The sequence below is a fragment of the Microchirus variegatus genome, assembly GCF_963457635.1.
Source record: "Microchirus variegatus genome assembly, chromosome: 12".
Lineage (NCBI taxonomy): Eukaryota > Metazoa > Chordata > Actinopteri > Pleuronectiformes > Soleidae > Microchirus > Microchirus variegatus.
Window position 1 is genome coordinate 27,847,816 of NC_139813.1, and position 23,964 is coordinate 27,871,779.

General features: G+C 40.7%; 1 protein-coding gene across 1 annotated transcript in view; it reads right to left on the reverse strand.

Annotated features, from left to right (window-relative positions):
* Positions 1 to 8,040: 8,040 nt before the first annotated feature.
* col12a1b (collagen, type XII, alpha 1b) overlaps positions 8,041 to 23,964 on the reverse strand; it is a 114,113-nt gene continuing 98,189 nt past the window's right edge. Inside the window, exons 60-74 of the mRNA XM_083898677.1 lie at positions 19,935 to 20,093; positions 19,309 to 19,386; positions 17,440 to 17,526; positions 16,582 to 16,635; positions 15,065 to 15,160; positions 14,106 to 14,159; positions 13,624 to 13,677; positions 13,493 to 13,546; positions 13,317 to 13,388; positions 13,186 to 13,221; positions 11,655 to 11,721; positions 11,367 to 11,555; positions 11,205 to 11,273; positions 10,894 to 11,064; positions 8,041 to 8,807 (exon numbers count right to left, since the gene is read on the reverse strand). Coding sequence (XP_083754803.1) covers positions 8,683 to 8,807; positions 10,894 to 11,064; positions 11,205 to 11,273; positions 11,367 to 11,555; positions 11,655 to 11,721; positions 13,186 to 13,221; positions 13,317 to 13,388; positions 13,493 to 13,546; positions 13,624 to 13,677; positions 14,106 to 14,159; positions 15,065 to 15,160; positions 16,582 to 16,635; positions 17,440 to 17,526; positions 19,309 to 19,386; positions 19,935 to 20,093 — 1,365 coding nt within the window. The 3' untranslated portion in view covers positions 8,041 to 8,682. The remainder of the gene's footprint in view (positions 8,808 to 10,893; positions 11,065 to 11,204; positions 11,274 to 11,366; positions 11,556 to 11,654; positions 11,722 to 13,185; positions 13,222 to 13,316; positions 13,389 to 13,492; positions 13,547 to 13,623; positions 13,678 to 14,105; positions 14,160 to 15,064; positions 15,161 to 16,581; positions 16,636 to 17,439; positions 17,527 to 19,308; positions 19,387 to 19,934; positions 20,094 to 23,964) is intronic.

A 23,964-nucleotide genomic window follows, 5' to 3' on the forward strand; every position in this document is an offset into this window, starting at 1 on the left:
CACATTTAAGAAGCTGAAAAACCACAGAAACGTGAAAATATTCACATTTAAGAAGCTGAAAAACGACAGAAAAGTGAAAATATTCACATTTAAGAAGCTGAAAAATGACAGAAACGTGAAAATATTCACATTTAAGAAGCTGAAAAATGACAGAAACGTGAAAATATTCACATTTAAGAAGCTGAAAAACCACAGAAACGTGAAAATATTCACATTTAAGAAGCTGAAAAACCACAGAAACGTGAAAATATTCACATTTAAGAAGCTGAAAAATGACAGAAACGTGAAAATATTCACATTTAAGAAACTGAAAAATGACAGAAACGTGAAAATATTCACATTTAAGAAGCTGAAAAATGACAGAAACGTGAAAATATTCACATTTAAGAAGCTGAAAAATGACAGAAACGTGAAAATATTCACATTTAAGAAGCTGAAAAATGACAGAAACGTGAAAATATTCACATTTAAGAAGCTGAAAAATGACAGAAACGTGAAAATATTCACATTTAAGAAGCTGAAAGGATTAGAAATCTTGTTTTAAAAATGAAAAAACTTGAAACGAACAACAATTTTCATCATCGAGTCATCAATAATTGTAATTTATGTTCAAACGAGTAATTGTTCGATCCACAAAATGTCAGAAAATATTGATCAATGTTTGTCAAACTGTGGAAATGATGACGTTTTCAAATGTCACAATGTGTGTGTGTGTGTGTGTAATCTGAACCTACAATGCGAGTCCTGCTGATTCTGCTTTTATTTACTTTCAGTGGTGGTGAATCTCAGTCAGGTGGAGTTTACCACAACAGAGACACGGTGAGGTGAAGTGACGTTTGCACAAAAAGCCAGTGAAATTGACAGTTATGGTCTTTGCTGAGGTCACATGACTGACGCTGTAACGACGTCACGTAAACATAAACTGAAAACTGTGGCTCCACCACAGGAAAGCAGCAAAAGAAGAGAATTCACCCAGCTGAAAATCAACTGGGAAACATCACGTACAGTCAGTCAGGACTTCAGCTAAGCTAAGCTACGAGGACAAAGAAACGCTCTTTAAAAAACACGAACGACAGAGTTCACTAAAACTACTGAACTGAAGTGTTAGCTTAAAGACAGGCAGCACCAGCTCCATCAGAACATTAAACTGTATTACTATATAACCTGCATTTACTTCACCTCCACAACATAAAACCACACCCTGGGTCTGTCAGTATCATCACAACATGACACCTCACAGGTAAACAATAAGATCTTTACTGTGTGGAGCAAAGACACCTGAAATATTCACGTCTAACAAGATGAAAAATCAACAATTAAAACAATAAAAAACTATTTAGCGTCAAAATAGTTTAGAAAGCAACGAATCATTGCAGCCCATTCAGAGATTAAAAAATATACAAATTAAAAGATTAGAAAATATTCACATTCAAAGATTAAAAAAAATTCACATTCTGAGATTAGGAAATGTTTGCATGCCCTACTCTACTTTTTAACATTTAAATCACTGTGTAATAATATTACTAACCCGAACCCGAGATTAAAAAACGTCATTTATAAAAGTCTGAATTTACTTTTCTTGTTTGATTATTTAGTTTACACTCATTCTACTATTACTTTGATATATTTATTTATTCAATTAATATGCACATATTTATGATTTATGATATATGCTGTGTATAGCTATATATTTATTTTATTTTTTTTAATACACAACACATGTTCACGTTCACCTGGGTCACGTGAACTTGTTTAATGGCGAGTATTAAAATCCCGGTAAAGCAGAAATACTTTTATTTAATGTTTACTCGTCCGTTTTCATGACAATTTACCCATTAAAATACACATTATTCATTAAATATCTTCCACAACATCCTCACTTGTTTGGAGTAACTTGATTTTCTTTAAAATGACATAATAATATTAATAATAGTAATAGTAATAATAATAATCGGCACTTTAAGAAGTCAAAGTCCGAATTTAAATAATTTAACTTTCGCTTAAAGTCAACGAACTCAGCAGTGTAGCAACAGAGCTAACAGGAGCTAACAGGAGCTAACAGGAGCTAACAGGAGCTAACCGGAAAACACCGGATTAAACTGACCGTGTTTGACGAAAATGTCCTCCTCCCTCCTCCGTCCTCCGCTGTGGTGAAAACGATCCACTGCGCTTGTCCTTGTTTATATTCTGCTGTTCAAAACACATTATCCGACGATATTTAACGACAAACAGAACAATAGTAAACGTGACGTCTTTAGCATGTTAGCTCCGCTGTGTTGCTACAGGCCCTCAAACTCTCCGCCATGATTGCTCAACCTGCGGCTGTGAGTGCAGTACCCCGTCTCACCACTGCAGTCGCTACAGTGGAAACCAGGGGGGCGCTATTTCCCCAGCAGAGCAGACAGAAACTTGACTGTCATGACTAACTTCCGTCAACAATGGCGGCCGTTTCTCTTGTTTATTCATGAAAAAATAAGGCGTTTCTTCAGCGAAATACGCGATTAAAAAAACAACTATAACTATATTTTTGACTATATAATGAGACATTTACAGTATTTTTCTCTACATAATGAGACTTTTGCAGTATTTTTCTCTACATAATGAGACTTTTACAGTATTTTTCTCTATACAATGACACTTTTACAGTATTTTTGACTATATAATGATATTTTACAGTATCCTTGACTATATAATGCCACTTTTACAGTGTTTTTGACAATATAATGAGACTTTTACAGTATTTTTCTCTATACAATGACACTTTTACAGTATTTTTGACTATATAATGAGACTTTTACAGTATTTTTGACTATATAATGAGACTTTTACAGTATTTTTGACTATATAATGATAGTTTACAGTATCCTTGACTATATAATGCCACTTTTACAGTGTTTTTGACAATATAATGAGACTTTTACAGTATTTTTCTCTATACAATGACACTTTTACAGTATTTTTGACTATATAATGAGACTTTTACAGTATTTTTGACTATATAATGAGACTTTTACAGTATTTTTGACTATATAATGATAGTTTACAGTATCCTTGACTATATAATGCCACTTTTACAGTGTTTTTGACAATATAATGAGACTTTTACAGTATTTTTCTCAATACAATGACACTTTTACAGTATTTTTGACTATATAATGAGACTTTTACAGTATTTTTGACTATATAATGATACTTTTACAGTATTTTTGACTATATAATGCCACTTTTACAGTGTTTTTGACTATACAATGACACTTTTACAGTATTTTTGTCTATATAATGATGCTTTTACAGTGTTTTTGACTATATAGTGAGACTTTACTGTATTTTTGACTACAAAATGAGACTTTTACAGTATTTTTGACTATATAATGACACTTTTACTATATTTTTGACTACAAAATGAGACTTTTACAGTATTTTTGACTATATAATGACACTTTTACTATATTTTTGACTATATAATGAGATTTTACAGTATCCTTGACTATATAATGCCACTTTTACAGTGTTTTTGACTATACAATGACAATTTTACAGTATTTTTGTCTATACAATGAGACTTTTACAGTATTTTTATCTATATAATGACACTTTTACAGTGTTTTTGACTATATGGTGAGACTTTACAGTATTTTTGCCTATCGAAGCAGATCCTCTAACTTTGCAATTTAGGCTTCCAGAGTGGATGTAATGATGATGATGATGAAGATGATGATGATGAAGATGATGTCAGTGGAAACATTTAGTTTAGCCTTTACAGCAGTGAGACTCCGCCTCCTCCAGACCGGTGAAATAACATCTCATATATGATTGGAGTTTAAATATCCCTGATGTTTTACAGAAATAGTTTTTATTTCTATTCAAAGTGGTGACACCTGAGTCATGTGACAGTCGTGGCTCCGCCCCCGTGACATTTACCCAGAAGCCCTCTGGGATCCTAACACTTGAGCGGCATCAAACATGTGTTTGTGTTCTTTTGTCAAACTTGATGATTAAAGAGTTTTTGGAGGACGAATGAAGTGTGAAAACGTCTGAACGTGTTTTTCATTTTCATTCCTCACAAACAAAGAGGAAGCAGCTGCAGCTAAACCAGGATTAACAGATGATAATCTCCTGCTGCGACCACGTCCTGCTTCAGCAACTCACAAATACTTTAGGATTTTACGGAAAATAAACAAAGATCAGAGGATTATTATTGTTATTATGATTTTTATGATTATTATTATCGAAGCAAATCATCAAAGATGAAGATTAAACAGATTATTGTTTTCAGATGAGCGTCGCGTCTGTTCATGGACTTTGTGCCTAAAAGAATGTAAGAATCAGTGACACCTAGTGGTGAAACCGCAGAACGCAAGGAGTCCCGTCCTTGAGCAAGTGTGTCGGTGAACTACGGTGGCCTCTGTGTGCCAGAAAGGATCCAAACATGTTTTCACTTCCTGTTACTTCTTCGTTGGTTTAGTTATCGTTATATAAATCATAACGTTTGTTTGGAGCTACGACAAAATATCGGGATTAAAAAAGTTCTATCTTAGCTTAAAAAATGGCGTCTTCCTTTGTAAAGAAAAACTCACTCAATCATTCATTCACTCACTCACTCATTCACTCACTCACTCACTCATTCGCTCATTCATTCAAACATTCATTCACTCACTCATTCGTTCACTCACTCATTCATTCACTCATTCACTCACTCACTCATTCGTTCACTCACTCATTCACTCACTCATTCACTTACTCACTCATTCGTTCACTCACTCATTCACTCACTCATTCGTTCACTCACTCATTCACTCACTCATTCACTCACTCACTCATTCGTTCACTCACTCATTCACTCACTCATTCGTTCACTCATTCATTCACTCACTCACTCATTCATTAACTCACTCACTCATTCGTTCACTCACTCATTCACTCACTCATTCGTTCACTCATTCATTCACTCACTCACTCATTCATTAACTCACTCACTCATTCGTTCACTCACTCATTCATTAACTCACTCACTCATTCGTTCACTCACTCATTTATTCAATCATTCATTCACTCATTCACTCACTCACTCACTCACTCACTCACATTCATTCACTCACTCGTTCAGAAGCCATAAAGAGCCGTTAGCGTGGATCGTTAACGACTCAGTTCTCAGAAGATTCGTTCCAAAGATTCGACTCGTTTCATCGTCCACACGAGTCTCTCTGAGGTCACTGATGTCTGAACCTGAGGTTTGTTCAACGTAAACCTCACTCTGGATCTTTGACAGTGAACACGCTGACGTTCAGACGCTGACGTTCAGACGCTGACGTTCAGATCGTTCAGAATTCACAAGAAACTTTTCCAGACTCAGACTCAAACCTCACTGTTTCCTTTTTTTGTAAACGGTGAGTCACAGAACGAGCTGACGGGAAATCCTGGTGAAACAGACCACGACACAACTCACATCAAAGTCCAGTGTTTCCCCTACACACACACACACACACACACACACACACACACACACACACACACACACACACACACACACACCTGATTTCTGGAAGAATTTACAGAAAGAATTTTTCCAGTTAAGTCTGCGGTTGTTGTTTTTATTTAAATGACTCAGCTCCACGTGTGACACAGGTGCTGATCAGGTCTGGATCAAGTCTGGATCAGATCTGGATCAGGTCTGGATCAGATCTGGCGTTTCGCCGGCGGCGGCGGGGACGGAAAGTTTAAAAGTGTTGAGCTAACGCCGAGCTAATGCGGAGCTAATGCGGAGCTAATGCGTATGAAATGAAGAGAAAACGCAGACGTTCGTCTCTCTGACCTCGACGTGTGTTTGTGAGACGACGAATAATCGAATAAAGTTTCTTCAAAACGTCTCCATCGCACCAACAGTTTCCACATGTGATCGATAAACAGGATCATCGACTCTGTGACTCAGCGCTCGTGGAAACTTCCTGTCGCTTATCTGTGTTCACGAAAAAAACGCAAGTAAACACAGACATCTGCGTCGCCCCCGGTGATAAGCCCCGCCCCCTTCTCTGTGGTAACAGATGGTTTCAGCTCCAGTTATTTATTTACTTATTTATTTCATATTTTTTACTATATAATGAGACTTTTACAGTGTTTTTGACTATATGAGACTTACAGTATTTCTTTTACTATATTATGAGACTTTTACAGTATTTTCAACTGTATATTGAGACTTTTTCAGTATTTTTGACTACAAAATGAGACTTTTACAGTATTTTTGACTATATAATGAGACTTTTACAGTATTTATTTTACTATTTAATGAGACTTTTACAGTATTTTTGACTATATATTGAGACCTTTACATTATTTTTGACTACAAAATGAGACTTTTACAGTATTTTTGACTCTTCACGTGTGAAATATTCTTGGATTATAAGTGTAATCTGCAGAGCCACGACCACATAATGCTGAGCTCAGCGGACATTTTGAATTTTTCCTCCAGACTGGAAGCTCCACATGAGTCACACTTGAGTTGAGATGAAGTCACACTGATGATGATGAAGATGAAGATGAAGATGAAGATGAAGATGAAGATGATGATGATGATGATGATGAGGTGTTTCCATGGCAGAGACGTGATGTTTACGACCTCGACTCGACGATGACTGCGTTTCACTCAAACGACTCGATGGTTATTAAGGTTTATGTTTGTGGCCGTGATTCAGCGGGAAAATATCCACACAGAGATCAGGTCGGTGGCTTCAGCTCAGTCTGCAGAACGTTTCTGAGTCTGAGTCTGAGTCTGAGTCTGAGTCTGAGTCTGCAGAGTCCCGTGCTAGCTCTCCCAGTGTGAGAGCTAGCACGGGATTAGCTCAACTGTTTTTTTATACAGCTAATCTGATTGTTTTAGCCACAGATTATAATCTGTTATTCACCAACTATATTTGCGTTAATAAACCTCAGGAAAAGTTTTCCCAGAATTTTGAAAGCCCCAGATATGACATCATCACCATCAGGAGCACCATTCTTCTAAACATCAGATTATAATCCAGACTATGCTGGTGGGATTATACACTTTAGACATTTTTGCAGTTGCAACTGACAAATGACACTTGTAATGACACTTTAAGACTATATAATGACACTTTAAGACTATATAATGACACCTTAAGACTGTATAATGACACCTTAAGACTATATAATGACACCTTAAGACTATATAATGACACTTTTAGACTATATAATGACACCTTAAGACTATATAATGACACCTTAAGACTATATAATGACACCTTAAGACTATTTAATGACATTTTTAGACTATATAATGACACATTTAGACCATATAATATCACTTTTAGACTATTTAATGACACTAAGACTATTTAATAACACTTTTAGACTATATAATGACACTTTAAGACTATATAATGACACTTTTAGACTATAAAATGACACGTTAAGACTATTTAATGACACTTTTAGACTATATAATGACACTTTAAGACTATATAATGACACTTTTAGACTATATAATGACACCTTAAGACTATATAATGACACGTTAAGACTATTTAATGACACTTTTAGACTATATAATGACACTTTAAGACGATATGACACGTTAAGACTATATAATGACACTTTAAGACTATATAATGACACGTTAAGACTATTTAATGACACTTTTAGACTATATAATGACACTTTAAGACGATATGACACGTTAAGACTATATAATGACACTTTAAGACTATATAATGACACCTTAAGACTATATAATGACATCTTAAGACTATATAATGACACTTTAAGACTATATAATGACACCTTAAGACTATATAATGACACCTTAAGACTATTTAATGACACTTTTTTTCACAGTGAAGGACTTTCTCCTGCACTAATAATGTTGTGTTTTGAGGCGACGTCGTACTCTTCTGGTACATGAGAACTTCCTTTTTCTCAGACCCTCCAGTTAATCCCAATCCTGTCGACGTGAGATTAACCACCGCTGATGCAGAGACAAACACGTGAGGTTTTAAAAACACGACACAAAGAACACGGACACGGCTGTAAATTTTCAGTAGTTTTATTGAAAAATGCCTCTTCTGTTTTCAGAAATAAATAAGAAAATAAGGCTTTGGAATTCACAATCTGCAGATTAAAGGTGAGGCAGCGACAACACGCTGGTGTTTGTGTGTTCGCTGCTCTGACGCTGAGACAATGACGACAACCGTAAAAAACCAAACTGTAAATATACACCACAGACTTTTTCAATTCCACCGCCGGTAAAATGAGCTGTGACGGAATAAAAGAGGAAAACACTGATAAATATGAGAAAAGAGATTATACTGAACATAAGGATGAACGGTGACAACACTGTGGTAATCTGAAGTAGCAACATTAGCGTCGCCTGCTCGCTCACGCACACACACGCACACACTCACACTCACACACACACACGTGACGTAAATAATAAACGTTGGTTACAAACAAAAACACAACAATAATAAAGGTTACAGGTTGTTTTTGTTTGTTTATGAATTCTTTTCAACTCTTCAAAAATCTTTAAAATTTTACCCCAAAACTTCCACAAACTCAATATTCACATACGTTTTTATGGCATTTTTAATAATAAAAACAAAAAAAACAACAACACAGGTTTAAGAAAGGGAGAGAAAAACAAACAAACAAAAAAGTGGCTTTGTTTTTTTTTTACGATGTTAGCTTGTCGGACGTTTTTCTGAACAGCGATCTCTTCCGACGCTGGCTCTGCGACTCCTCCTCCTGCTCCCTGGGGGCGGGGTCTACTCTGGCGCCGCGCTCAGGAGGGAAGCTTCCTGCTCGGAGATAGTGCGTTGTTTTGTTTGAGTCGTTGAATGCTAGCTCTAGCTCTGCTACATGTTTGGTAAACAAGAGGGGGCGTGTCCGCGGCATTTAATCCCGTGTTACTGGTGTAGCATTGACGCTATTTAAGATGCTAAGAGTTGACAGCTACGTCAAATTAACCTCGTGACCTCTGCCGTGGACACGCCCCCTTCAGTCACATAATCGATTCATTTAGTTCAAGTGTTGTTGTTTTTTTAAAATTCAAACTTCTATAATTTTTCCGCTTCTTAAACGGAATCATCTTGAATTTTAATGGACCAAATGAATGGATTATGAGCTTCTACGATTTCCTGGTTTAAAAAAGAAAAAAGAAATGAAAACACAGGAAATAAAAGAAAGGAAAACACAGGCGTTTTGTTTGCGTTCAGCAAGCAGCAGATTATTGTTGTTGTTGTTGTTGTTTTGCAAAAGCACAAGCTTCAAACCACAGATGTTAAAGAGTAAATGCATCAAACATCATTTACAGGCATTCATTAGTTTATTTACACGTCCACGCTAACGCTAATGCTAACGCTGCTGCTGCTGCTGTTATTACTGCTGCTGAAGCTGTGGTGATTCCACCTTTGTTAGTATTCTCTGTTGTTGTTGTTGTTGTTTGTCCTTTTTGCCTCATGCTCGTCCACTGAACGCTCTGTGGTCTCTGGTGTCGGCGTCGTGGTCTTTGTGAGTTGTTGTTAGTACAGCTTCTCCTCTCTGTTGTTGTTGTTGTTGTTGTTGTTGTTGTTGTTGATGAGCTTTAGAGCGAGCGAGTGAGCGAGCGACTGTTTCAGTTTGTTTGTTTTTGTTCAGGGAGTTTTCAGCGAAAGCAGCAGGCGCAGAGAAAAGTTACTGTCGTGAACCTGAAAGAGGAGGGAGGAGTCAGAGGAGGACAGGGGAGGAGTCACACAGTCAGAGGAGGAGTCACACGGTCAGGGGAGGAGTCACACGGTCAGGGGAGGAGTCACACGGTCAGAGGAGGAGTCACACGTTCAGGGGAGGAGTCACACGGTCAGAGGAGGAGTCACACGTTCAGGGGAGGAGTCACACGGTCAGGGGAGGAGTCACACGTTCAGGGGAGGAGTCACACGTTCAGGGGAGGAGTCACACGGTCAGAGGAGGAGTCACACGTTCAGGGGAGGAGTCACACGTTCAGGGGAGGAGTCACACGGTCAGAGGAGGAGTCACACGGTCAGGGGAGGAGTCACACGGTCAGAGGAGGAGTCACACGGTCAGGGGAGGAGTCACACGTTCAGGGGAGGAGTCACACGGTCAGAGGAGGAGTCACACGGTCAGGGGAGGAGTCACACGGTCACACTGCAAAGTTGTTTTAAAAGTGTAAAAAAAATATAAATATATACAGACACATATATGTACATATATACAAAAATATATATACATACACATATATGTACATATATACACATACGTATATATACACATATATACATAAATATATATACATACACATATATATACATACACATGTACATATATACACATAAATATATATACATATACATATATGTACATATATACATAGACATATATGTACATATATACACATATATACACACACATATATGTACATATATACATACACATATATGTACATATATACATACACATATATGTACATATATACATATACATTTATGTACATATATACACATATATACATACAAATATATATATACACATATATGTACATGTATACATATACATATATGCACATATATACACATATACATATATGTACATGTATACATAAATACATATATGTACATATACACATAAATACATATATACATACATACGTAAATACATATATACATACACACACATACAATATGTATATATAAATATATATATATATATACACATACATACATACATATATATACATATTTATATATATACACACAGGTGTATCAGGTTAGCAGTAAATTAAAAATAATAACTCTTGTTCACTAAATGAAGTCATTTATTCTCTGGTCACATGGTCACGTGGTCACATGGTCACGTGGTCATGTGACTCCAGGTGGTCACAGCGTCACATACCTGCGTATCCTTGTCCGTTGTAAGGAATCCCGACGCACTGAGAGGAGTCACAGTATCCTGAAGGTCCTGGAGGACCTCGCAGACCTGCATATCCTGGACGACCGGGGGGACCACGGGCTCCAGCAGAGCCTGGAGGTCCTGGAGAACCTGTCCTGCTTTCTCCTGGAGGACCTGGAGGTCACACACACACACACACACACACACACACACACACACACACACACACACACACACACACACACACACACACAGGTGTCAGGAGCTTCAGAGACTCAGAAGAAGACAGACGCTGTGAGGACATGAGGACGTACCTGGAGGTCCTCTGGGTCCTTTCTGTCCCACCACTGAAGAACCTCGTTCACCTTTCTCTCCTGCAAGACCTGAGACACAAAACACAGAGAGGTCAAAGGTCACCAGGTCTCCGTGATCCAGCCTAAGACTAAGATTCAGGATTCAGAGGTCAGAGGTGGTACCTCTCTCTCCGGGCTGGCCTGGTAATCCTGAGTTCCCGGGGAAACCGTTACTGCCCGTGGTGCCGGGCTCTCCGCGGGGTCCCTGTCTGCCTGGAGGTCCTGGAGGTCCTGCAGGACCCGGGTCACTGCTGCGCAGGTTCCCGCTGTTAGGGATCTGGTTCAGGAGCGTGTTGACCCGACTCATTTGTGCTGCAGAAGAAGAAGAAGAAGAAGAAGAAGATGAAGATGAAGATTAGGAACAAAGTAAAACGGCGAGAGAGACGAGGAAAAACAACCAAAACTACTTACACGTCACGAGCTGCTCACAAACTTGTCTGGCGATGAATCTCATCATGTTCTGAGGAGCAAAGTCTCCCTGAGAGCAGAGTGGGCGGAGTTTAGGTCACATGAAGGTCACATGAAGGTCACATGAAGGTCACATGAAGGTCACATGAAGGTCACATGAAGGGAGGAGCATCACGATAACATCATGATCCACGATACCGATAACCTCACAATAACCTCACGGTAACTTCACGATACATGATCCATGATTCAGATCACAGCGCGATAACATTGCGATAACCTCAGGATAACATTGCGATAACATTGCGATAACACCACGATAACCTCACGATAACATCATGATAACGGTAACATCGTGATAACATCACGCTAACATCACGCTAATATCACGATAACATCACGCTAACTTCACAATAACTACACGCTAATATCACGATAACCTCACGCTAACTTCACAATAACTACACGCTAATTTCATGATAACCTCACGATAACATCATGATAACGGTAACATCGTGATAACATCACGCTAACATCACGCTAACATCACGCTAATATCACGATAACATCACGCTAACTTCACAATAACTACACGATAACATCACGCTAACTTCACGCTAATATCACGATAACATCACGCTAACTTCACAATAACTACACGCTAATATCACAATAACACCACGATAACCTCACGATAACATCATGATAACGGTAACATCGTGATAACATCACGCTAACATCACGCTAACATCACGCTAATATCACGATAACATCACGCTAACTTCACAATAACTACACGATAACATCACGCTAACTTCACGCTAATATCACGATAACATCACGCTAACTTCACAATAACTACACGATAACATCACTCTAACTTCACGCTAATATCACGATAACATCACGCTAACTTCACAATAACTACACGCTAATATCACGATAACATCACGCTAACTTCACAATAACTACACGATAACATCACGCTTACTTCACGATAACCTCACAATAACACCACGATAACCTCACGATAACACCATGATAACGGTAACATAGTGATTACATCACGCTAACATCACGCTAACATCACGCTAATATCACGATAACATCACGCTAACTTCACAATAACTACACGATAACATCACGCTAACTTCACGCTAATATCACGATAACATCACACTAACTTCACAATAACTACACGATAACATCACGCTAACATCACGCTAATATCACGATAACATCACGCTAACTTCACAATAACTACACGATAACATCACGCTAACTTCACGCTAATATCACGATAACTTCACGATAACTACACGATAACATCGTGATAACATCACGCTAACATCGCCGCTGCCGACGGCCGCTGTACGACACTCTGTCCAAGTTTCGCTCGTTCATGCAGCGCCACCATGAGGAGACGTGAAGCAGTGAAACTGACAGAGACTGTTTGACTCCAGAGAGACTTCCTTCCTGTCGATAAATCGCTAAAAATGAAAACGAGGACGTGATAAAAGCTTGAAGAACTCACTCTCTCTCCTTTGTCTCCTTTAGGACCAACGCTGCCCTGAAAACAGAGATCACATCAGTGTTATCACATGTGATGATGATGATGATGATGATGATGATGATGATGATGATGGAGAAGAACCTGACACTCACAGGAGAACCAGAGTCTCCAGGTTTTCCAGGTTGTCCTGCACCTCCTGAAATTCCAGGAGATCCTGGAGGTCCCTGCAACACAAACACAGAGAGTTTACAATAAAATCTCCATAAATCCAGACGATCCTGAAGATCCTGAAGATCCTGAAGATCCTGAAGATCCTCAGAAGCCTCACCATAGATCCTGGAGGTCCTCGGGGTCCAGAGGTGCCGTCCTTCCCTTGAGGACCCTGACATGAACAAAAGGAGGTTTTTAAAACCCTGAGCAGGACGACGTCAGTGTTTGTAATAAAGCGTCAGAACTCACTCTGACTCCGGCCGGACCGATGGGACCCACAGCTCCAGCAGAACCACGAGAACCCTTCAAACACACACAAGGTCAAACAGGGACAGGTTTTTACACCAATCACAATTGACTCCACATTCTTTTTATTGGTCTTTATGAAGCTGCTTCAGCTGCAGCTCATTAAAGGATTGTTGTGTTCTTCACCTGCAGACACACACACACACACACACACACACACACACACACACACACACACACACACACACACACACACACACACACACACACACGTCAACACCAACGCCCATCCACTCATTTCACTAACGTGCAAAATCCTTTTTAATTAAAAAAACATGGCTGCCAACTTGAATTTTATCTTTAAAAACACGTTTCACGTCTTTATTTCACTGTTAGACAGACTTTAACAACAGGAAACTGACGTTTGTAAACCACTCACTCTCCCACACCAAAGCCCACAGAGAAAACCAGTGATTTTAGCTCACCTTCTGTCCCGGTAAACCGGCGTCACCTTGGTCTCCTTTAGGTCCTGGACGACCCTGACACACAAAAAAAACACAAAGATTTTAGATGAATCCATGAGGCCACGCCCCCTCATGTCGTTTATAGCGTTAGCAGCTACTGTAGCGACATTAGCTGTGCCGTGTTGGCGTCACCACGATACGATATGATCACCATATTGCCATATACTCACACAACGGCAACACTTGGCGCCATCTATAGTGAACTGATGCTATTTTTATGCTAATCCTAAACAAACCGTTTATTTGTAACGTCACTAAAAAGAAATATATTCTCACAAAGAAAAGATACTTGGTCTCAAAAGTGCTAAAATATATTTCACTGTATTTTTCTCCCCGACCTGACACAGCAGTGTTCAATGCTAGCAGCTACTGTAGCGACATTAGCCGCTACTGTGTCATGTGCATTTAACATTAGCAGCCACCGACATCACTAGCATCTTTTTTTTTGTTGTTGTTGTTTATTTTTTAATGATAGCAGCTACTGTAGCCTGACGCTGTAGCTTTGGCATCTGAAATTAGCACATTAGCCGCTAGTCTAGAACTGACCCTGTGCCGTCTGTGTTTAACTTTAGCAGTAAATTAGCAACTTGTCTGCGAGGAAACATCGACAAGATCCAGGTTCACTTCCTGTGTGTGTGTGTGTGTGTTCTTGTACTTGCAGCATACTGAGGACCAGTGAGGGTTTTTTTTAACCAACAAAGTGAGGACATTTTTACAAAGTGAGGACATTTTGTCCGGTCCTCACTTTGTTTTCATTGAAATCACTTCCTGAGGTTGTAAACATGCTGTACTTTAAATGTTTTTAACACAGCTCCTCAATTTGGTACGAAAACCTGTTTTGCTCTGGGGCGCCACCTGCAGACATTTTATGGTACTGCGCCCACTAAGTCCTCTGTGTGTGTGTGTGTGGATGGACTCACAGCTGGTCCAGGAATGGACAGTCCGCTGGGTCCTTGAGGACCAGGCAGACCCATGGGTCCAGGTGGTCCGTTGTCCCCCCGCGGGCCGACGGGTCCCTGAGAGACAGAGAGAGAGACAGACAGAGACAGAGAGAGAGACAGAGACAGACAGACAGACAGGTCAGAGACAGGGACATGGTCATTGTTCAAAGACGCTACTGTGAGAAGCTTCAGCTGCTGCTGTATCTGCTGCTTCTCTCTCTTCATATCAGAGGAAAAACATCAGCCAAAAAACACTGATTGAATAAGTGGAATCAGATGTTGTTGAGTTTCTTCAAAGCTGGAGACTTTAAACAATGCTGGGATTTCATTGAGAGCAGATCACACACACACACACACACACACACACACACACACACACATTCTTGTACTTGCTGCATACTGAGGACTGGGTTGCTGACAAAGTGAGGACCATCATTTCCACTTTATAAATCGACACAATTACAAATATCTACTTCATGAATGACATCTACAAAGAACTACTGGTTGCAGTACCATAAAATGCCGGCAGGTGGAGCCCCAGAGCAAAAAGGGCTGGAAAACTTTAATTTATTTGTAATTTTTGGTCCAAAATTTGACCCAAAATGTTTGGTCCAAAATTTGACCCAAAATTTTTGGTCCAAAATTTGACCCAAAATATTTGGTCCAAAATTTGACAAAAACATAACTATTCTGCCGTCCAAAATTTGAAAAAAAATGGACCAAAAATTTTTGGTCCAAAATTTGACCCAAAATATTTGGTCCAAAATTTGACAAAAACATTACTATACTGCCGTCCAAAATAAAAAAAAAATGGACCAAAAATTTTTGGTCCAAAATTCGACCCAAAATTTTTGGTCCAAAATTCGGCCCAAAATTTTTGGTCCAAAATTCGGCCCAAAATTTTTGGTCCAAAATTTGACCCAAAATTTTTGGTCCAAAATTTGACCCAAAATATTTGGTCCAAAATTTGACAAAAACATTACTATACTGCCGTCCAAAATTTGAAAAAAAATTGACCAAAAATTTTGGGTCCAAAATTTGACCCAAAATTTTTGGTCCAAAATTTGACCCAAAATTTTTGGTCCAAAATTTGACCCAAAATATTTGGTCCAAAATTTGACAAAAACATTACTATACTGCCGTCCAAAATTTGAAAAAAAATTGACCAAACATTTTTGGTCCAAAATTTGACAAAAACGTCATTCTATACTATATCGTCCAAAAAGCGAGTTGTTTTTTTGACAAATTGAGTATAGCATGTTATAGCAACCTAAGGAAGTGATTTCAATGAAAACAAAGTGAGGACCGGCCAAAATGTCCTCACTTTGTAAAAATGACCTCACTTTGTTGGTTAAAAACCCTCACTGGTCCTCAGTATGCTGCAAGTACAAGAACACACACACACACATGCACGCACGCATGCACGCACACACACGCACACACACTTCAGAGACGATGAGACACATGATTGAAGAAGATGCTTTAAAAACACTCACAGCAGGACCTGATTCTCCTCTTTCACCCCGAGGACCTTTGCTGCCAGGAGCTCCCTGAGGAGGAGGAAGAGGAAGAGGAGGAAGAGAGAGGAGGAGGAGGACATTTATCATGTTAACACATCAAGAGAGAAAAAGAGCTGAAATTCAACCAGTGTTAAAATGTTTCTGTGTAAATTTAATTCAAAGTTCTGTTTCCAAACATGGATCAGTTTTAAAAACATGAATTTTAGCCACTGAAGAAAATAATCTACGTGAGATTAAGTCTATGATGTCTTTAAGAACACGTTCACGTCTTTATCTCACTGTTAAACTGAAGTTTGTAAACCACTCACTCTCCCACACCAAAGTCACTCACTCTCCCACACCAAAGTCCATAGAGTAAACCAGTGATTTTAACATCACAGCACACAGGAGTTCACAGTACTTGTTGATCCACTGCTGCCTCCATCACTAACTTACAATGACTGATTTTGTCAATTCCGCTTTTAAAAACCTTCACTCAGATTAACCTCAGTGACACAAAGTGACCACACGAGGCAGCAGAGGACCAGCAGCTCCTGTGTCCCTGTGAGCTAAAATCACTGATTTTCTCTATGGACTTTGGTGTGGGAGAGTGAGTGGTTTACAAACTTCAACAAAAGCTGACAAAACACTGAGAAAGCGTCAACTTACAAAGGTCCAGTGAGTATGAAACAGTGACATCTAATGGTGAGAGTGCATATTGCAGGTTTTTCAGCAGAATTCTAACGCTCACAAAAACTTCATGACTTTATTTTAAAGTGATTATTAACAGAGTCTCTCAGACGGACACAGGGGGCGCTCTACAAAAACCACACCAGACCCTGGTTCAGGTCTTACCAGAGGACCCTGAGGTCCTGGCAGTCCGTTAGCTTCTGAGGTGCAGGTGCACGAGTTAGGAAGAGCAGGACATTTGAGCTCGTCCCTCTGTAAGAGACGGAGACATCAGATTAATCACTTCATCATCATCATCATCATCATCATCATCATCGAATCATTCAGAATCATCACAAACAGTCTGTGAGAAAAGCTGATGGTGAGAGTTCAGTGTGTCCTTATGTGTGTCCTCATGTGTGTCCTCATGAGTCCTCATGTGTGTCCTTATGTGTCCTCATGTCAGTGTGTGTCCTCATGAGTCCTCATGAGTCCTCATGTCAGTGTGTGTCCTCATGAGTCCTCATGAGTCCTCATGTCAGTGTGTGTCCTCATGAGTCCTCATGTGTGTCCTCATGAGTCCTCATGTCAGTGTGTGTCCTCATGAGTCCTCATGAGTCCTCATGTGTGTCCTCATGAGTCCTCATGTCAGTGTGTGTCCTCATGAGTCCTCATGTCAGTGTGTGTCCTCATGAGTCCTCATGTGTGTCCTCATGAGTCCTCATGTCAGTGTGTGTCCTCATGAGTCCTCATGAGTCCTCATGTCAGTGTGTCCTCATGAGTCCTCATGTCAGTGTGTCCTCATGAGTCCTCATGTCAGTGTGTCCTCATGAGTCCTCATGTCAGTGTGTGTCCTCATGAGTCCTCATGTCAGTGTGTCCTCATGAGTCCTCATGAGTCCTCATGTCAGTGTGTCCTCATGAGTCCTCATGAGTCCTCATGAGTCCTCATGTCAGTGTGTCCTCATGAGTCCTCATGTCAGTGTGTCCTCATGAGTCCTCATGTCAGTGTGTGTCCTCATGTGTCCTCATGTCAGTGTGTGTCCTCATGTGTCCTCATGTCAGTGTGTGTCCTCATGAGTCCTCATGTCAGTGTGTGTCCTCATGAGTCCTCATGTCAGTGTGTGTCCTCATGTGTCCTCATGTCAGTGTGTGTCCTCATGAGTCCTCATGTGTGTCCTTATGTGTCCTCATGTCAGTGTGTGTCCTCATGAGTCCTCATGAGTCCTCATGTCAGTGTGTGTCCTCATGAGTCCTCATGAGTCCTCATGTCAGTGTGTGTCCTCATGAGTCCTCATGTGTGTCCTCATGAGTCCTCATGTCAGTGTGTGTCCTCATGAGTCCTCATGTCAGTGTGTGTCCTCATGAGTCCTCATGTGTGTCCTCATGAGTCCTCATGTCAGTGTGTGTCCTCATGAGTCCTCATGAGTCCTCATGTCAGTGTGTGTCCTCATGAGTCCTCATGTGTGTCCTCATGAGTCCTCATGTCAGTGTGTGTCCTCATGAGTCCTCATGAGTCCTCATGAGTCCTCATGTCAGTGTGTCCTCATGAGTCCTCATGAGTCCTCATGAGTCCTCATGTCAGTGTGTCCTCATGAGTCCTCATGTCAGTGTGTCCTCATGAGTCCTCATGTCAGTGTGTGTCCTCATGTGTCCTCATGTCAGTGTGTGTCCTCATGTGTCCTCATGTCAGTGTGTGTCCTCATGAGTCCTCATGTCAGTGTGTGTCCTCATGAGTCCTCATGAGTCCTCATGAGTCCTCATGTCAGTGTGTCCTCATGAGTCCTCATGTCAGTGTGTCCTCATGAGTCCTCATGTCAGTGTGTGTCCTCATGTGTCCTCATGTCAGTGTGTGTCCTCATGTGTCCTCATGTCAGTGTGTGTCCTCATGAGTCCTCATGTCAGTGTGTGTCCTCATGTGTCCTCATGTCAGTGTGTGTCCTCATGTGTCCTCATGTCAGTGTGTGTCCTCATGAGTCCTCATGTCAGTGTGTGTCCTCATGAGTCCTCATGTCAGTGTGTGTCCTCATGAGTCCTCATGTCAGTGTGTCCTCACCATAGAGGGCAGGTCACAGCATCTGTCCTTGCTTGTCCAGGCCAAACTGCAGATGATGTCAAACATCTGGAGCTGGAACTGTTGAAGAAAAACAAGGAGACAGTTAGAGACGTGAGACAGTGAGACAAACCACAGGGACAAGTGTCTCACATGGCGGCCATGTTTGTCTCAGTAACGTCCACTCGTAATAAAAGACTTTGATCTAAAGAAACTGTTTTATATAAATCTAACGTTTGACGTCATCTGCATACGCTGAGACAACGAGGTTAGACTGAGACGTGAGGACGAAAGACGCCAAGTCTACGATGTTTTTTAGAACATCTTCACGTCTTTATCTTGACCACACGAGGCAGCAGAGGACCAGCAGCTCCTGTGTCCCTGTGAGCTAAAATCACTGGTTTTCTCTGTGGACTTTGGTCTAACAGTGAAGATAAAGACACTCTAACTTAAATGATCCTTTAAATCCTGTAAAAATCAGCAGTAAATGTTTCTTGATGTTTCTTGGCTGATGTTTTTAAACTCTTTAAATCTAAATCACAGTCCAAAGCCTTTAAATCTCTGCGACAGGACCGGATTCTGCTGCAGGATCAGGATCAGGATCAGGATCAGGATCAGAGTCCACTTACCGTGGCAGATTGTCCCTTGGAGCCGATGGACTTGGACATCTTCCCCAGGACCTGGTAGCCGTCGCTGGACGTGTTTCCTGCGTCTTTGATCGGCTTCTCAGAGACTTCATGACAGTCCACGTTGAGTTTGACGCTGGTGGACGAGACCAGGATGTGGAGCTGAAGAGAGAGAGAGAGAAAAGACAGGTTTATTGTCAGGGTCTTTGTTCCAGGACCAGGACCAGGACCAGGACCAGGACCAGGTCTCTGGTCTGGTCTGGATCCTGCTGCTCTGTCAGTGATGAGCTCATAGAGAGTCTGAGGTTCTGCTGAGTCACAGAGCGACGGAGCGTTTAGAGACGTCAGGTCCAGTTTGTCTTGAGACGATCGTTTCCACGGCGACCGTTTCCAAACACACACACACACACACACACACACACACACACACACACACACACTCTGGATCTTCTTCACACAGTTCTTCTCAAACCTCACGGTCCGTCCTCTACGACTCTGACCGTTCTCTCCGCCGTTCAGTGGCGTCAGACGTCGAGCCACCAGGGGGCGACAGAGGCGTAACGTTAAAGCCTCGTTGGCCAATCAGAGGAGACGCAGGGAGACAAAGTGTCTCCACTTCTGCTGGACTGAAGACAAACTGTCTGTCAGACACTGAGGATTTAGAGCTTTTTCAACAAACGTCTCAGTCTGACAGATTTAACCTCTCAGCTCATCTGAGAACCTTCCTCCTCCTCCTCCTCCTCCTCCTCCTCCTCCTCCTCCTCTTCCTCCTCCTCCTCCTCCTCCAGACGACTCTAACAGACACTGATCCAGGAAAGAAGGATTAACCGAGTCAGACGTGGTGATGTGGCTCAGTCTGACGTCTTCTTCTTCTTCTTCTTCTTCAAATATCAGCTCACAGAGAAGAAGAGGAGGAGGAGGAGGAGGAAGAGGACGCTGAGAGTCTGTAAATCACTGTGTTTTCTGTAAACCACAGACAGGAAGTTCACGCCGTCCTCACTGACAGTGAAGTTACGTCAGTTATTAAAGTGATGGAGACGTCGAGCCAGGAAACATGAACGATACTCGCTCAGCTGTAAGTCTGAGACGTCTTCAGAACGTGTTTAACGTCTTTATCTTTAACTGTTAGACAATATAGGAATAGGAAACTGAAGTTTGTAAACCACTCACTCTCCCACACCAAAGGCCATAGAGAAAACCAGTGATTTTAGCTCACAGGGACACAGGAGCTGCTGGTCCTCTGCTGCCTCGTGTGGTCACTTTGTGTCACTGAGTTAAGTCTGGAGTTAATATTTTAAAATCAGTCATTGTAAGTTAGTGATGGAGGCAGCAGTGGATCAACAACTCCTGTGAACTCTTGTGTGCTGTGATGTTAAAATCACTGGTTTACTCTATGGGCTTTGGTGTGTGAGAGTGAGCGACTTTGGTGTGGGAGAGTGAGTGGTTTACAAACTTCAGTTTTTAGCCACTTAACGGAAATATATCAAATTAAATCTATGTCAGTTTGATTCTACGACGTCTACAGAACACGTTCACGTCTTTATTTCACTTTTAGACAGACTTTTCCTTGTGTAAACAGAAGTTTGTAAACCACTCACTCTCCCACACCAAAGTCCATAGAGTAAACCAGTGATTTTAACATCACAGAGACACAGGAGTTCACAGGAGTTGTTGATCCACTGCTGCCTCCATCACTAACTTACAATGACTGATTTTAGTGAATTCAGCTTTTAAAATATTTAATTTAAACTTAACTCAGTGACACAAAGTGACCACACGAGGCAGCAGAGGACCAGCAGCTCCTGTGTCCCTGTGAGCTAAAATCACTGGTTTTCTCTATGGGCTTTGGTGTGGGAGAGTGAGTGGTTTACAAACTTCACTTTCCTGTTGTTAAAGTCTGTCTAACAGTGAAATAAAGACGTGAAACACGTCCTTAAGAGACTTAAGTTAAGTGTTTTTTTAAGTGGATAAATCTGTCAATCCTTCACAGAGTCACACTTAACTTCACAAAGTCTCTTCCGATTTCTGATTGAGGTTTAACTTCACTGATTTACAGTGAGCTTAAACCCTGCCGCAGTGCCTTTGAGCAAGAGCCTCGTGACTGCGCTGGTTTGTGATCAACTCTGAGGGAAAGAGAAAAGAGAATTTCAGCCTGAAGGCTCAGCAGCTCTGGAAGAACTCCTGACCCTGCGCCCCCTGGTGGCCAACTGCTCATAAGAGCCTCTCCTCAGATGCTGATGATGATGATGATGATGATGATGATGATGATGATGATGATGAAGATGCTCTGACTGAACTTAGTCTGTGGAATTCTACAATTTACAACACGTCATTTTGTGTCTCAGGCTGAAGACGAATGTGCAGATAAAGCCTCGATGTTCTCGCCAAGACAGGAAATACTGATGATGATGAAGATGATGATGATGAAGACGACGAAGGGTCAGCAGGTAAACACATAAGTCACTCACAGACACGCACAGATGCATGCTGGGAGGTAAAAACCACACAGAAGCACCACGACAGAGACGGGTGGAGGTGAAGCCCCGCCCCCCCCCTGATGATGTCATCGTGACCCAGCAGAGCCTTTACCCTCCAGAGATGAAACTTAATGAGGTTTCACATTTGTCTGACCTTTGACCTCTGACTGTTTTACTCTCTAACTCAAAACAGACTCTTCATTTTTAACATTTTAACCTGTTTTCTGTTATTTTATCAAATTAAATTAAGACTTTTAGAATAAAATCTACGTCAGCTTCAGTCTACGACGTCTTTAAGAACACGTTCACGTCTTTATTTCACTGTTAGACAGACTTTAACAACAGGAAACTGATGTTTGTAAACCACTCACTCTCCCACACCAAAGCCCATAGAGAAAACCAGTGATTTTAGCTCACAGGGACACAGGAGCTGCTGGTCCTCTGCTGCCTCGTGTGGTCACTTTGTGTCACTGAGGGACATCGGGAACGAAGATTTCCAAAAGCCGAATTCACCAAATCAGACATTTAAACTCATGTTTGTTCAGTTAGCGTTTTTATTGTTATTCAGTAACTGTGTGTGTGCTGTGATGTTAGAATCACTGGTTTTCTCTATGGGCTTTGGTGTGGGAGAGTGAGTGGTTTACAAACTTCAGTTTAACAGTGAAACAAATACGTAAACGCATTCTTAAGACATGGTAAGTTAAGTATTATCGTTCATCGGATCAAATCTGTTGTTTCTTAAATCCTCTGCATTTTTGTTATTTTATCAAATTAAATCAAAGTGAAAGAGTCTCCGTCTGCGTCTGCACGTTCAGGACCACGACGACTCATCACTCGTGTGTGTTGATCATTCTTTGGAAAATATGGTGAGCGCACACAGATGGCGCTCTTCCATCAGCGCCAGACGTTTGGATTTGTATACGATGACAAACAGAGACAATAAAACTCCAGAATCTCTGCGTTTTCCTGAAGAACCTTCAGAGGAACATGTGTTTGTCTGAGTCTGTGACCTCCAACACATCTGGAATGTGAGGAATTCTCATGATCTGTCTGGACCTCCTCCACACACACACGCGCGCACACACACACACGCGCGCGCACACACACACACACACTTGTACTTGCTGCATACTGAGGACCAGCATTTCCACTTTATAAATCACCACAATTACAAATATCTACTTCATGAATGACATCTACAAAGAACTACTGTTGCAGTACCATAACATGTCTGCAGGTGGAGCCCCAGAGCAAAAAGGGCTGGAAAAGTTTTTAGATTTTTTTTTTTTTTGTAATTTTTGGTCCAAAATTTGACAAAAACGTCATACTATACTATGTCGTCCAAAATTTAAAAAAAAATGTTGGTCCAAAATTTTTGGTCATCCAAAATTTTGAAAAATAAATTTTGTCCAAAATTTGACAAAAAAAGTCATACTATACTGTCATCCAAAATTTGAAAAAAAAATTCAAAAATTTTTTGGTCCAAAATTTGACAAAAACGTTATACCATACTATGTCATCCAAAAATGAAAAATAAAATTGAAAAAAAATTTGGT